Source organism: Rhinopithecus bieti, unplaced genomic scaffold (assembly GCF_001698545.2).
Source record: "Rhinopithecus bieti isolate Rb0 unplaced genomic scaffold, ASM169854v2 scaffold_8307, whole genome shotgun sequence".
Lineage (NCBI taxonomy): Eukaryota > Metazoa > Chordata > Mammalia > Primates > Cercopithecidae > Rhinopithecus > Rhinopithecus bieti.
This window is the reverse complement of record NW_016806443.1, coordinates 7,338-24,672: the sequence shown is the minus strand read 5'-3', so window position 1 is coordinate 24,672 and position 17,335 is coordinate 7,338. Positions and strand designations below refer to the sequence as shown.

At 36.9% G+C, this 17,335-nt stretch overlaps 1 protein-coding gene across 1 annotated transcript in view; it reads right to left on the bottom strand.

Moving 5' to 3' along the window:
* Positions 1-17,335, bottom strand: part of CTNNA3 (catenin alpha 3) — a 1,693,405-nt gene that overhangs the window by 1,671,632 nt on the left and 4,438 nt on the right. The window contains exon 3 of the mRNA XM_017876520.1: positions 16,165-16,357. Within this exon, the coding sequence (XP_017732009.1) occupies positions 16,165-16,357 (193 nt within the window). The remainder of the gene's footprint in view (positions 1-16,164; positions 16,358-17,335) is intronic.

Genomic DNA, 17,335 nt, shown 5'->3' with positions numbered 1-17,335 from the left:
AAATAAATTTAAAAAAAAAACTTTTTGACAGAACAAAGTTCTTAATTTTGAACTAGTAAGACTTGAATTAGTAAATTTTAAACTAGTTTACTTTGAACTAGTAAAATGTATATCTTTTCACAGATTTTTGTTTCATGTTTAATAAATCTTGCTCTACTCCCAAAGCTTAAATCCCTTATTTTTTAAGGAGTTTTAAAATTGTTTTGACATTTGGATCCTAAGTGTACCTGGAGTTGACTTTTTGTCTATAGTTATGAGAAGCCAAGTGATAGAGAGACTGAACAACAGAGAAGTCAAAAGAATGTTGCAGCTGATTGGAAGAACTGGGCCAATAATTCTAAGCCCTTTCTCAGCAAGTCAGGAAGGTAAAATTGGAGTTCTGGGCCTACCTAGGAAGAAATGTCTAGTCAACATTCCACATTTTAAATGGGACTTTACCAAACTTTAAAAATTAATTCTATAATTTTAATCACAATATCCAGCATCCAATCAAAAATTATCCAACATATCAAAAGACAATATTGGATACTTAAGAAACTGAAAGGAAAAACAGACAATAGGAACAAACCTACTAGAGAACCATATTAGACAAATTAGATATGGAAATTAAGTATAATTGAGATGATCAAGAAAAATTATATCATGATGAAAATTTCAACAGGAAATTAGAATTTGTAAAAACCTATTAGTTGGAAATTCTTGAACCAAGTAATATAATAAAGATTGAAGCAGTTGGATTCAATGTCACATCGACATAGCTAAATACAGGATTATTAACCATAATATGTTAATAGAAAATGTCCAGATAGAAGCATGAAGAGAAAAACAAATGTACAAAATACAGAAAAGAGCATAAGAGACCTATGAGACATAATGAAAATATATTAAATGCATAATCATAATTTGAAAAAACATATAAGAGAAGAAGAAAAGGGATATTTGAAGAGAAAATGATCAAGAATTCTCCAAAATAAATGAAAGATATCAAACCATAGTAGACTTACAAGTTCTATAAACCCCTAGCAGGATAAATACCAAGAAAACTACATGAAGGCATATTATAATAATATTACTGATAGCAATGGGAGATAGACAAATTCCTCTGCAGACAGGGATGGGTCCCCAATGAAACCCAACCTTCAAGCAAAGGACAGTCTAAAACCTGAAAATTGAACTGCCAGTTCAGGATAGAGTCCACAACCGGAGTGAGAACTTTCATCCGTATCTTCCCCACTCTCTCTCAATTGGTTCCTTCTGAATGACACCTTTTAACCAATTGAATGGTGCTTTTTCCAAGACCACTCAAAGACCTATCAGCATGCAGTCTGCCATTCTAAGCCCATAAAAACCCCAGACTCAGCCCCACAGCCTTACCCACTTTCGAGACCTGTCTCATTGCTGACAGTTTTCTTTCTGTCACTCAATAAAATTCTACTTTGCCTTACTTAATCTCCAGTGTCCATGTGCCTTATTCTTCTTGGTCTCAGGACAAGAATTTGCTGAACTGCTGGAGCAAAATTGCTGTAACATTCCTCCTCGCAAAGCTAGGGGCAGCAGGAGTAAAATCACTGTAACATTCCCTCCCACTCACCAAACAAAGGGAGAGAAGCAGCTGCTGGACACCACTCTCTCCCACTCACTGAACTATGGGAGCAAAAAAGCCACAATATTTCTAAAACCAAAAGATTAAAAAATTTTTTTAAACAAGTCAGAGAAAAAAACACAGTACCTTAAAAGAAGTTGCAAAATGACTTATGGTTAATTTGTCAGTAGCAACAATGGAATCCAGAGGCAAAAGAATAACCTCTCCAACTTGCTTTAAAAAAGAAAAAAAAAAGAACTGATTTCCAACTTAAAATTATTTACTCAAAGGAAAAAATAAACTCAAAACTGGAAGTGGCAGTTTCCAGTGCTAGCAATAATAAGATAGAATACACACGACTAATCCTTTCACAAATAACAGACAAAATATATAAAACAACTACTTTTTTTTAACTTTTTCTCCTTCCAACATTTATTTTAGGTTCGGGGGTACATGTGCAGATTTGTTACATCAGTAAACTGCATGTCACTGGGTTTCGGGGTACAAATTATTTCATCACCCAGGTAGTAAGCACAGTACCTGGTAAGTAGTTGTTCAATCCTAACCCTTCTCCTACCCTCCACCTTTAAGTAGGCCCCAATGTCTCTTATTCCCTTCTTTGTGTCCATATGTACCCAATGTTTAGCTCCCACTTATAAGTGAGAAGATGTGATATTTGGTTCTCTGTTCCTGCATTCATTCACTCAGGATAATGGCCTCCAGCTGCATCCACGTTGCTGCAAAGGACATGACTTCATTCTTTTTTATGGCTGCATAGTAGTCTATGGTGTATACATGGTACATTTTCTTTATCCGATCCACCATTGATGGGCATCTGGGTTGATTCCATGTCATTGCTATTGTAAGTAGTGCTGCAATGAACACATGAGTGTGTGTGTCTTTTTGGTAGAATGATTTATTTTCTTTTGGATATATATGTAAATTGTTTTAGGCAGTACAGCCATTTTCACAATATTGATTCTTCTGATCCATGAGCATGGAATGCTTTTCCTATTATTTGTGTCATGTCTGATTTCTTTCAGCAGTGTTTTCTAGTTCTTGTAAAGATCTTTCACCTCCCTGATTAGCTGTATTCCTAGGTATTTTGTACTTTTTGTGGCTATTGTGAATGGACTGCATTCTTGATTTGGCTCTTTGCTTGGATGTTATTGGTGTACAGAAATGCTGCTGATTTTTTATGTTGATTTTGTATCCTGAAAGTTGTTTATCAGGTCTAGGAGCCTTTGGGCAAAGACGATGGGGTTTTCTAAGTATAGGCTCAAATTGCCTGCAAAGAAAGACAGGTTGAATTCCTTTCTTCCTACTTGGATGCATTTTTTTTCTTTCTCTTACCTGATTGTTCTGGCTAAGACTTCCAGTACTGTGTTGAATAGCAGTGATGAGGGTGAGCATCCTTGACTTGCTCCAGTTCTCAAGGAGAATGCTTCCAGCTTTTGCCCATTCATATGGTGCTGTGACTTTGTCATAGATAGCTCTTATTATTTTGAGGTATGTACCTTTGATGCCTAGTTTGTTGAGGGTTTTCAAACTGAAAGGATGTTGAATTTTATTGAAAGCCTTCTCTGTATCTATTAAGATGATCGTGTGCTGTCTTTTAGTTCTGTTGATGTGATTAATCACATTTATTGACTTGTATGTGAAGAGAACTTGCATCCCAGGGATAAAGCCTATATGATTGTCATGAATTAGCTTTTTGATGTGCTGCTGAATTCAGTTTGCTCGTACTTTGTTGAGGCTTTTTGCATCCATGTTCATGAGGTATATTGGCCTGAAGTTTTCTTTTATCATTGTCTCTGCCAGGTTTTGGTGTCAGAGTGTTGCTGACCTCATAGAATCAGGGAGGAATCCCTCCTCCTCGATTTTTTGAATAGTTTCAGAACAATGGGTACCAGCTCTTTATATGTCTGGCAGAATTTAGTTGTGAATTTGTCTGGTTCAGGGCTTTTTCTAATTAGTAGGGTTTTTTTATTACTGATTCAGTTTCAGAACTCATTATTGATCTGTTCAGGGTTTCAATTTCTTCCTGGTACATTCTTGGGAGTTGGTATGTTTCTGGAAATTTATCAATTTCTTCTAGGTTTTCCAGTTTGTGTGCATAGAGGTGTTCACAATAGTCTCTGAGGGTTTTTTATATTACTGTGAGGTTGATGGTAATGTCCCCATTATTTCTGATTGTGTTTATTTGGATCATCTCTATTATTTTTTTCTTAATCTAGGTAGTAGTCTATCAATCTTATTTGTTCTTTCAAAAAACAAACTTTAGGTGTCACTGATCTTTTATTTTAAAAAAATTATTTCCATGAGTTTTGGAGAAACAGGTGGTATTTAGTTACATGAGTAAGTTCTTTAGTGGTGATCTGTGAGATTTTGGTGCACCCATCACTCGAGCAGTATACACTGTACTCAATTTGTAGTCTTTTATCCCTCACCCCATCTCCCACCCTTTCCCATGAGTCCCCATAATCTATTGTATCATTCTTTTTTTTNGTGTAGTGGCCGGATCTCAGCTCACTGCAATCTCCGCCTCCCGGGTTCACACCATTCTCCTGCCTCAGCCTCCCAAGTAGCTGGGACTACAGGTGCCTGCCACCTCGCCCGGCTAGTTTTTTGTATTGTATCATTCTTATGCCTTTGCATCCTCATAGCTCAGCTCCCACTTGTGAGTGAGAACATACAATGTTTGGTTTTCCATTCCTGAGTTACTTCCCTTAGAATAACAGTTTCCAGTTCTATACAGGTTGCTGTGAATGTCATTAATTTGTTTCTTTTATGTCTGAGTAGAATTTCATCATATATATACACACAAAAATGTGTTTTACGTCTCAATTTTATTCAGTTTAGCTCTGATTTTGGTTTCTTTTCCTCCACTACCTTTGAGGTTAGTTTTCTCTTGCTTTTCTAGTTCCTCTAGGTATGATTTAGATTGTCTATTTGAGAGCCTTCTGCCTTTTTGATGTGGGCATTTGGTGCTATAAACTTTCCTCTTAATACTGCTTTAGATGTATCCCAGAGATTCTGGTACATTGTATCTTTGTTTTCATTTATTCCAAAGTATTTCTTGATTTCTCCCTTAATTTTATTGCTTACCCAAAAGTCATTCAGGAGCACATTGTTTAATTTTCATGTCATTGTATGGTTTTGAGAGACCATCTTGGTATTTTCTATTTTTATTGCGCTGAGGTCCTAGAATGTGGTTGGTATGATTTCAATTTCTTTGAATTTGTTAAGAATTGCTTTACAGCTGAGCATCTGGTTGATTTTAGAGTATGTGCCATGTGCACATGAGAAGAATGTATATTCTGTGGCTGGATGGAGTCTTCTGTAGATGTGTCAGGTCTATTTAGTCAAGTGTTGAGTTTAGGTTTTGAATATCTTTGTTTGTTTTCTGCCTCTATGATCTGTCTAATTCTGTCAGTAGGGTGTTGAAGTCTCCCACTATTATTGTGTGGGTATCTATCTTTATAAGTCTGTAAGAACTTGTTTTATCAATCTGGGTTCTCTAGTGTGGAGTACGTATATTTTTAGAATAGTTAAATTTTCTTGTTGAATTGAACCCTTTATCATTATGAAATGCCCTTCTTTGTCTTTTTTCATCATTACTGGTTTAAAGTCTGTCTTGTCTGAAATGAAAATATCAACCTCAGTTCTTTTTTGTTTTCCATTTGCTTGGCAGATCTTTCTCCATCCCTTTATTTTGAGCCTATGGGTGTCACTGTAGGTGAGATGGGTCTCTTGAAGACAGCATGCAGTTGAGTCTTGCTTCTTTATCCAACAACTTGCTTCTCTGTGCCTTTTAAGTGGGGCATTTAACCCATTTACATTTATGGTTAACATTGATATGTGCAGATTTGATCCTGCCATCATATTGTTAGCTGGTGTTTATGTAGACTTGATTATGTAGTTGCTTTATAGTGCATTGGATCTATGTACTTAAGTGTTTTGTTTCCATGTTTAGCACTCCCTTAACCCATTTATACCGGTGGTTGCAATTTTTTTAATTTTTGCAATCAGACCTTGGTGATGACCTTGAGCAGTAGAATATAAATAATTCCCACATGCTTACCATTCCAGTAATGGAACACTAGGGGTAAATGCGTTTTTAAGGACCTCTCAAAAGACAGGTCTAGTGGTAACAAATTCCCTTAGCATTTGCTTTTCTGAAAAGGGTTTTATTTCTCCTTTGCTTATGAAGCTTAGTTTGGCTGAATATGAACTTCTTGGTTGGAATTTCTTTTCTTCAAGGATTAAGGATGCTGAATATAGGCCTGTAGTCTCTTCCAGATTCTAAGGTTTCTGCTGAAAGGTCCACTATTAGCCTGATGAGATTCCCTTTGTAGATGACCTGCCCCTTCTCTCTAGATGCCTGTAATATTGTTTCTTTGGCATTCACTTTGGAGAATGATAATTATGTGTCTTGGGGATAGTCATCTTGTATAGTATGTCACAGGGGTTCTCTGAATTTCCTGAGTCTGAACGTCAACCTCTTTATAGAGGTTGGGGAAATTTTTGTGGACAATATTCTCAAATGTGTTTTCCAATGTGTTCTCTCTTTCCCTCTCTTTCAGGGATAAGAATGAGTCATAGATTTGGTCTCTTTATGTAATCCCATATTTCTCAGAGATTTTGTCCTTTTTTGTCTTTTTTCTTTATTTTTTTCTGAGTGAGTTGATTCAAAGAACCAGCCTTCAAGCTCTGAGATTCCTTCCTCAGTTTGATCTATTCTGCTTTTAATATTTCCAATTGTTTTATAAAATTCTTTTGGTGAGTCTTTCAGCTCTATCAGATTAGTTTGGTTCTTTCTTAAAATGGCTATTTTATCCTTCAGCTCTTGAATCATTTGACTGGATTCCTTAGATTCCTTGGATTGGGTTTTAACTTTCTCCCAAATCTTGATGATCTTTCATGCCATCCAAATTCTGAATTCTATGCTGTCATTTCAGCCATTTCAGTCTGGTTAAAAACCACTGCTGGTGAGCTAGTGCAGTCATTTGGAGGTAAGAATACACTGGCCTTTAGAGTGGCCAGAGTTCTTACACTGGTTCTTTCTCATCTGTGTGGGTTGATGTTCCCTTGATCTTTGAAGTTGTTCTCCTTTGGATCAAGCTTTTTGCTCTTATATTCTTTGATGCCCTTGGAGGTTTGACTGTGGTATAAGTTGAATTTGGTCAACTGGCTTCATTTCTGGATGATTTCAGAAGGTCAAGGCTCAGCTCATCACTTCTGTGCTGCATGCTCTAACTGTGTGGGGGCAGGGACCAAGCCCACAGCTTTGTTCTCTGACCCCTCAAGGTTAAGCACCTGCTGCACTGGAGGGACCAAGATTTTCCTGGTCCACTGGCAACAATACTCTGATGGAGGATGCTGGCAAAAGCCCTTCATCAGGGTGGTGTCAGTGGGGTTGATGCTCACATGTGTGCACCAGCAGCAACAGGGCAGTGGTAGGGAGGTGGGGGCTGTGCATGCACACGTTCTCCAGTGGCACCAGGGTGGCAGTCACAAGGTTTATAGGATGAGGCTGCAGGTGAATGCACACCAGCAAAGTGGTGAGTGGAAGCTGTGGGAGGTGCACACTGGTGGGGGCCCATCTGCAAAAGTTATCTGACAGTTAAATTGGATCTGCCAGCCAAAGAGTTATGGTGGTGGCTACTGAAAAGCACACCAGTTGGGCATCCAAGGCTGCGCTGCAAGCGGATGCAGCCAGACAGAGACCTTGGGAGAGGCTGGGCACACAGAGGAGCACTCATCAGACTGGGTCCACCCCACAGCTAAGATAGCCCTACTCTGTCTAGATCTGACAGTCAAGAAAGGCCAAAACTACCTAGAGGAGTATAGCAAGCCCTGGGGGATGGGCATCCCTGGCCATGTGCCACTGTGATCATTCCTGTTCCAAACTCTCTGGGTTCCAAGCAGGCTAGATTCCTGTCTTTGCCAGCTCTCCAAACAGCTCTCCTTGCCAGTTCAAATGTCTATTGGGATCATGGGGTATCTTGCACCTAGGATTCCTGAGGTCCCTGGTGAGAGCGGGCCACTCTATGCCTATTTAACTCACCCCTTCCCCAGGAGCCTCTCAGGGCCATGAATGAGTCCTGATGCTTGGCAACCCCATGTAGGGTTCCCAGCTTCCTCCCCCTTCAGTCCAGGATCTGCATTCTCCTTCCAACCCTACTTTCAATGCCTTCCTTCCAAAGTACTGTTCAGAGTGTGCTGATTGATAGTCTGGTCTCTTGGTGGGAGAAGCTCTTCCTGATCCCTGTAGTCAACTAGCTTGGCTTCTCCCAAAACATCTATTTCAAGGCACCTGATAAGGACAGAAAGCAAAAAGAAACTGGAGAGAATTTGACTCTTGAAATACTAGAAACCATACTGGTTAAGAGTTACATTTATATGGCATTTCCTATAAGTACACTCTCCAGTGGGACAGCATAGGGCAGTTAGAACTCAAGTAGAAAGCTACCATCTTATTGACTTAAGATGTCACAGGACAGAGTCTGGGAAAGGACAGAGTGAGTAAAAACTGAAGGTAAAAAACAATCTCATAAAAGAAAAAACTAAAGATTGGGGAGCCCTGAAGGTACACATGAACTTTTCTAAAACTGGGAAGATGCCGAAGAACCCAATAGAAAGCAATAATCATAAGGAAAAAATAAAAATAAAAATCTGTGCTGTGATTTCAATTGCTGCTCATTTCATTTCAGGAACAGCTGAGTTTAAAGTTTGAATCCTGCAAGTTAGATGGGTTTTGTAAACACATCAAACTGTCCACTGAAACTCCACCAAGGCCACACTATAGAAGAAAAGACCATGTCCCAGGACTAAGAATTCTCTGTAAGAATAAAAACCAAATCAACCTGTTAAAAAGACTACAGAAACTCCTGGCTATTCATCAGTAATTTAACCACCTGCTGAGGTAAAACTCAACACTCTTCCAAGGAAAAAGAATCCAAAATATCTCTTTCTTTTTCCATCTCTACCATTTCACTCAAACAAGAATCCAAAATACCTATAGTCTCTTTTCTATACTGTCAAGTATATAACCAAAACTTAACTATCATATGAAGAAACAGGAAAATGTCACCCATAGTCAAAGAAAAATTAGTCAACAGAAACGAAACTCAGTTGTAGTCAGCAAATAAAGGGTGTAATTACGCAACTATAATAAATAGATTTTAAAAGAGACTAGTCCTAATGGATGAATAGATGGGAAATTTCAGGAATGGAAACTATTTTCAAAAAACAAATGAAAATTCAGGAACTAAAGTAAAAAAAAGGTTCACTGGATGGATTCTAAAATAGACTGGAGAGGGCAGAAAGAATTATTGTGATATATTTAAATTAAATATTATAAAGTACCATTTAAAATATGACAAGATATGAAATACTTGGGGACAAATTTAATAAAATATGTGCAAGATTTATATCCAAAATAAATGTAGAGATATATACCATGTTTTTAATCAGAAGACTCGTCACTGTTAAAATGTCAGTTCAGTCCAAATTGATCCATAGATGTAATCTAGTCCTAAATGAAATCGCAGTGGACTTTTTTGTAAAAATTGCAAGCTAATTCTAAAATATCTATGAGGTTCAAGGCACCTAGAATAACCTAATCAAAATAATTTCTATTTCAATTACTATGAGGTACAGTAATTAGGACTATTGTGGCATTGGTGTAAGAATAGATATATAAATCAAAGATTCATATTCATATAAGAATACCTAAGTAGACCCATACATATATGGTCAACTGGTTTTCAACAAAGGTGAAAGAGTAATTCAAAAGAAAACATAGTTTTTTCAATAAGCAGTACTGGAAAAACTTAACATCTAAATGCTTATATATGGTACTGGAGCAATTAAATTATATATTTTTTTAAAATGTGACCTCTAACTCACAGAATTCATAAAAATTTATTTCCAGGTAGATTGTAAAACAATAACGCTTCCAGATGCTAACATAAGAAAATATCTTCTTGACTTTGAAGTAGTCATGTTAACAAAGTTTTTTTTTTAACAGAACACAAAATCTCTACCCATAAAGGAACAAAATGGTAATTTGGAATTTATTTAAATTAAGAACTTCTGAATATTTAAAAATGGTTAATATTATGAAAGGGAGAAGATATTTGTAATACCTACAACTAACAAAAGGACTCATATCTAGAACATATAAAAAGTTATCAGAGAAATACAAATTAAAACTACAATATAATACCACTACACACACTTGAACCAAAAACACTGACACTTGCTAACACCAAGTTCGCAAAGAATATGGAGCAATTGGAACTCATATTAGAAAATTCACTTTGGAAAGCTGTTTAGTAATATATATTAAAACTGAGCATATGTATACCTTATGACCCAGAAATTTCATTCCTAGGTGTTAGTCCAAAAGAATGTCTACATTAATGCACTGAAAGTAATGCACAAATGTGTATATAATAGCAATGCTCATTAAAGACAAAAACTGGAAATAATTCAAATGTTCATCAGCAATAGAATGGATAGATAAATTATGGTCTATTATCAGTGAATGAATGTATGGTGAGCTCTCACAGACATACAACATTAAGCAAAAGAAATCAGACACAAAATACAACACACTGTATAGTCTCACTATTTAAAGTTCAAAAAGAGGCAAAACTAACCTATGGTGTTAGAAGTCAGGATAATGATTACCTTTGAGATGAGGGACTAGTAGCTGGTAGGGGGGGCAAGGGGCACTCTTAGGGTTTAATAATATTCTATTTCTTGATGCGGGTGGAAGTTACATGAGTGTGTTCACTATGTGGAAATTTATTGTTGTTAGAGATAATGTGTGCACTTTTCTGTATATATGTTATTCTTCAATAAACCATTTAAAACATTAAAAACAACCACTTGTGTGGCTTAGAACAGTGGTCCCCAACCTTTTTGGCACCAGAAACTGGTTTCATGGAATACAATTTTTCCACAGATGGTGGGTGGGGGGAATGGGGATGGTTTCATCCTGAAACCATTTCACTTCAAATCATCAGGCATTAGATTCTCATAAAGAACACTCAAACTAGATCCCTCACATGTGCTGTTCGCAATAGGGTTCACACTCCTAAGAGACTCTAATGCCGCAGCTAATCTGTCAATAGGTGAAGCTTAGGCGGTAATGTTCATTTGTCTGCCGCTCACCTCCTGCTGTGCGGCCTGGTTCCCAACAGGCCATGGACCAGTACCAGTCCATGACCCAGGGTTGGGGACTCCTGGCTTAGAAGCAATGTCTAGAGATTGTAGGGTAACAAAAACTATATAAAGGTAGTATATATGCTACAGGCAAAACATGTAATCTAGACATTATAAACAACTCTTAACTAATCCCTGGGTAAGTGCTATATGAATATTCTAAAACTATTTAAAGAAAATGTCAAATTTAATACTTTGCCATTGTATTGGTATAAGTGTACGAGTAAGCTATAAGATCATGAGTAACTGTAAGTAATAACTTACAATGTGAACCACTTCTGCTGAATCTCTACACTTCTACCCACATATTACCTTTCCTTTCACCATCTCTCCCTTATAGTACCCATGTTTCACCTTTCGTGGGCAAGTTCTTTAGTTAACCAAAATGCCCACATTATTTATCACTTCAAGTCTATAAATAAAGCCACTGAAAGCAATGAAACAGAATCTTGTAGTAAGGCTACATAAATTATCATATGTCTTTATTGGAAGGAAAGATTTTCTAAATTGGTCTCAAAATTCTTAAAAATAAGTCAATAAATATATAATAAAAGCTATCTCTACTCTCAATATATTTTCACTTTTGCAAATACTTTAATCTTATTAGTTGCTCTTCATTGGTCCTTCACATTATGCCACTGGACAAATACCTTTAAAAAAAATAACTCAAAGCAGGAAACTACTTAAAATACATTTCCAGTATTTCATAGAGTTTATTGGATCAGAATCCATTCTCCTTATACTTCAACCCCACCACTGAGCTTAAAATTTCTTCCAAGCTTTTGGGAACAATGCTCTCAGTGTCACTATCCCTACTATACACAGGATAATCATTGGCTATTCCCCAAATTCCAGAACCATGTGCCATTGCATTGCTTTCCTCCCACACTGAAGTCACTGGCAGTTGCTCATTTTGGCAGTTTGTCAAATAAATCACACGGTAAAGCACTTGGTGATCTTTAACCAAATGAATCTGCGGTGTGTGCAGCATATGACATGTAGAGGTAGTCCACACGTTATAATAGAACACAGTGAAGGATATACCCTGTACAGCATAATCCTGGAATCAAGACTTCTCTTTGAGAACTTCTCTTTAAAGTAATATCCTTTTTTTGAGCTAAAAAGGTCGACTTACTTAAAAACAAAGGCAAATACCATCTCATGACAACTACTGTTCCCTTCTGAGAATGACTGATGTCTTACATACTTACTACCAGACAGTTTATGGAAATTACGTTGTCAAATAGATCACATTTTCCTACAGAAACAATGTAAGGATAGGGCTCATATCCCTTACCAAAGAATCAACAGAGAAACTGTAATTATGAGAGTAAAAGCAAAGATAAGACTATTATAAAATTTTATAATATAAAGTGACAAAAGGATGCTTCAACTTTTTAATATATTTAACAAATGTTTAACAGGTGTCTGTGATGTGTCAGGCATTGGTAATCAAATAACACCTGGTACCTGCCATGCTCAATAAATTAACTAACAGTCACGATTTACTAAACAAGCATATCAATGTTCACTGTACAGGGTGGTTACTGTCATGAATGAGAGATGCTCAGAGTCTGTGAGGACACAGAAGACAAACCTCTAAATCAGCATCCAGGGATCAGTAAACACTTCCTGGAAAAGATGACCTGGGCTCAGCTTTACTACATGAGCAAGAACTGACTGAATTAGAAAGGCAATCCAAGTGACAGGAATATGGTCACGTTCTGCATAACAACATTTCGGTCAACAACAGATGCATACATGATGGTGGTCCCATAGCATTATAGTAGATTGAAAAATTCTTATTGCCTAGTGACCTCACAGCCATAGCAACATTGTAGTGCAACGCCTGTGGGTTTTGGTAACACTTGCAGAAGAAGGCATTGTTAACATAGGAGATGAAAATTCCCATGCGTGGTATTGCCCCTGAAGACCTTTCAGTGGGACAAGATATGAAAGTGGAAGGCAGTGACATTGACAGCCCTAATTCTGTGTAGGCCTAGGCTAATGTGTGTACTTGTGTCTTAGATTTTAGTAAAAAAAAAAAAAAAAAAAAAACTTTAAACAGTAAAAAAATAATTTTAAATTTAAAAAACAAAAACTTATAGAAATAGGGAGCATAAAAGAAGAAAAATTTTTAATTTTTGCCGCTAATAAGGACATAAAAGAGAAAATATTATTGTGCAGCTGTACAATGTGTTTTAATCTAAGTATTACAAAAGAGTCAAAAGTTAAAATTTTTTAAGTTTATAAAGTTAAAAGTTGCAGTAAGTTAAGGTTAACTTACTACTGAAGAAGGAAAAAATTTTTAAATAAATTTAGGGTAGCCTAAGTGTATAGTATTTATAAAGTCTACAGTGATACTAGGCATTCACCACTCCCTGACTCACTCAGAGCAACTTCCAGTCCTGCAAGTTCCCTTCATGGTATGTGCCCTACACAGGTGTACCATTTTTAAATTTTTTTATACCATATTTTTACTGTGCCTTTTCCATGTTTAGGTATACAAATACTTACTGCTATGTTATATTAATAATTGCCTGCAGCATTCGGTATAGTAACATGCTGTACAAGTTTGTAGTCTAGGATGCCTAGGTGTGTTGTAGACTATGCCATCTAAGTTTGTGTAAGTATACTCTATGATGTTCACACAATGACAAAATGACATATGGATGTACTTCTCAGAACATGTCCCCATTGTTAAGTAAGGTATGACTGTAGCTGGTAACACATGCACACAGGCATAAAGCAACATGGAACATTCAAGAAACTGAGAGTTCCTGTTTGGAGGAATATTTGAGGGAGGAGCAGTCACAGGAAATCAGGTGCAAGATAATGGTAGAAGCCAAATCATGAAATGCTTTGGGAGGTAGGTTTAAAGTTTGAACTTCATTGAAAAAGGTAGTTCCCCTGATCCTCCAACAGCTACTAAAAAGGATTTTAAGCAGAGAAGTAAAATGAACATATTTTCATTTTTAAAAGATTGATTTGATTTTACTATGGAGGAAAGCTAATGCAATAACCCTGAATCCACGAAGCAATGTTAAAAATAGAGTAGAAGGAACAGATCTGAGAGACAACAAGGAGAAAAAATTCATTGAACCTGACTGATGAAAGAATATATACACCAAACCCCCATGACACCAATATGACAAACCTGCATATGTACCCTGAACCTGAAATAAAAGTTTTAGAAAAGTCTTTAAAAGTTCATTGAACTTAGACATTAATTGGAAGGGAGGGTGGAATGAAAGTCTAAACTGGCTTGGTGACTAAGATGATGATCAAGAACAAGGACAAAGCATGGGTCTCTGTTGGTAGGGAGCAGGGAAAAACAACAAATATATTTCAAATTATCTTGCACATTATGTGTCTATATATTGTCTGAAGAATGTGTATAAAATATAAATTCTATATAATATATATAACAAAGTGTAGCCATTTTGGAAAACAGTGTGGAGGTTCCTAAAGAAATTAGAACTACCATTAAGAGCTAGCAATCCCCCTTCTGGGTATAACACTGAAGTAAAGGAAATCACCACTTCATAAAGATATCTGTACTCCCGTATTCACTGTATCATTATTCACAATAGTCAAGATATGAAAACAACCTAAGCGTCCATCAACAGATGAATGGATAAATAAATTGGTCTATACATACAACGGAAAAAAGGAGATCCTGCCATTTGTCACAACAGGGATGAAACTGGAGGACATCATGCTAAGTGAAATAAGCTAGACATAAAAAGCTATTGCACAATCTCACTTATATGTAGAATCTTTGTTTAAGGAAGTCATATAGGCAGACACAGAGAATAAAACAGTATCTACCAGAGGCTGGGGGCAGGAGTGAGGAAATGGGCCAGTGCAGATCAAAGGATACAAAGTTGCGGTTACGAATAATGAACAGCTCTGGAGATCCAGTACACAACATGAAGACTAGAGCTAATAATGTTGAATTCAGGATTTTTGCTAAATGAGATTTAGATGCTCCTGCTGCACACACCAAAAAAATGGGTAACTGTGAGATTAAGAATATGTTAATTTACTTTATTATAGTAAGCATTTTACTATTCATATGTATTTCATTAACATTATGTTGTATACCTTAAATATACACAATAAAATTTATTTTAAAAATAAATTCACATAAATATAATTTTTTTTGAGATGAAGTCTCGCTCTTGTCCCCCAGGCTGGATTGCAATGGCACGATCTCAGCTCACTGCAACCTCTGCCTCCTGGGTTCAAGTGATTCTCCTGCCTCAGCCTCCCAAGTTTACAGGCGCCTGCCACCACGCCCAGCTAATTTTTGTGTTTTCAGTAGAGATGGGGTTTCACCATGTTGGGCAGGCTGGTCTCGAATTCCTGACCTCAGGTGGTCCACCTGCCTTGGCCTCCCAAAGTGCTAGGATTACAGGCATGGGCCACCATGCTCGGCCAAAAATTTTTTTAAGTATATAACAAATAATCCCCTGTATCATACATGTGACATAAAGCTTACTGTTACTAGTTATTCATTTTAATATTCATTTTAATTATTTAATTAGCAAAGGCTTCCTGATTTTCTTAAAGTTATGTTGGGGTTGAGGGAGAAAATATTTAAAATCCCAAGTCTCTTTTACAAAGCTGAACAAGAAAATTTAACTTTCCTTTTCTTCCCAAAATAGATACTTGCAGAAAGCTGACATATACAAAAGCATTCCACTAACCAAAGAATATTCAGCAATTATTTTAAAACTATCCTACAGTTTAGACTTAAATTCATTAGAAAATTGCTGTATTATAAATAAAGATCGCAAAAAGATGAAATATATGCTTAGATTATGTAATATCAACAAAGCAGCAACTTGACTCATGCATAGTTTATGCAAAGCATTTTTTAAAAAGTTTAGGAAATCTAAACCTCCAGAAATTTGCAAAGTTAAAAATGTACTTCTGAGATGGTCAGGTCTGAAACTTCTATTTCCCAGCTGTTTACAAGGAACTTCATAACTTATTTATGTATAGACAAATAAATCTTCAGCTTCATTAGTCATTTCTCACTATATCCTATGACCAAAAAAGGGTACTTTTCTCCTTGTCTATTATGGAAAAGCTATGTCAAGGCGGAGGAGGAACAGGAATTGCCTGCGGGGACTGAGCAACTAAAAAGAAGAGCCTGGAGTGGGACTGAGCCTTGGAGCTGTCTAATGAGCCACTCTGCCTCCCACAGCTAGCTCCTCACAGCTCTGCAAAAGACTAAAAAACTGGAGCCAACAAAAACAAAACACTCACAGATCTAATTTGGTGACTAACACCCTAAAGATATGCAGTTTGCTCCTGACCAGGACTAGAGTACTCACTTTCTTTGCGAACTTCCTCAAGTGAAGCCGTAAGCTCATCCTTTAAAACTGTAGCTTCCTGGGCAATCTTCTCTCCCTTGTCTAATAAATTCCAAGTTGCTTCCTCCACAGAAGCTAGAAGGATACTGGCTCTTTTCGAACGTCCTTTTTTCCTGCTGGAAGGGTTCTGGGGACAGTTTACAAGTGTGGTAACCTAAAATTGAAAAAATACAAAGTTCTCCATTGACAAATTGTAAAGCGAACATAGTCCTGTGATATTACAGCCCAGAACAAAAGACAGTACAGTTGACCCCTGAGCAACTCAAGGGTTAGGGGCACCAACCCACCATGCAGTTGAAAATCTGAGCATAACTTTCGACTCCTCAAAAACAGAACTACGAATAGCCTACTGGTGGCCAGAAGCCTGATAACAATAGTCGATTAACACAGATTTTGTATCTATATGTACTATATAACTGTATTCTTACAATAAGATGAGCTAGAGATAGTGTTATTAAGAAAATCATAAGAGAAAATATAAATAAATAAATCAATAAGTGGATCATCATAAAGGTCTTCATCCTCATCATATTCATATTCCTGAGGAAAAGGAAGAAGAGGAGGGTTGGTCTTGCTGCCTCGGGGGTGTAAGAGGCAGAAGAGATGGAGGAGGTGGAAGGGAAGGCAGAAGAGGCAGGCACACTTGGTGTAACTTTTATTGAAAAAAATTCCAAATAAATTTAAACTTGCATAGTTCAAACCAGTGTTGTTCAAAGATCAACTGTATTTCACAGTAACATGACTCATTTCCAGTGCTGTCGGTACACCTACAAAAGTCAAGTCATGGCACCAAGAACAGCAGCAGGAGCCACCATGGAGTTCCCAACTAAAAATTGAAGTGAGAGCCTTAGTGTTTGAATTTCAAAATATAGACGTTAAAATGCCCTCTCTTCAACTACCCCGGTCATCAAATCATTTCTATGTTAAATATTTACTGAACATCTATTTTTTACATTGTTCTGGATGATGGAAAAGAAATGCATTTCATGCTTTCACGGAGTTTACATTCTTTTTTTTTTTATTATTATACTTTAAGTTCTAGGGTACATGTGCATAACGTGCAGGTTTGTTACATATGTATACTTATGCCATGTTGGTGTGCTGCACCCATCAACTCGTCAGCACCCATCAA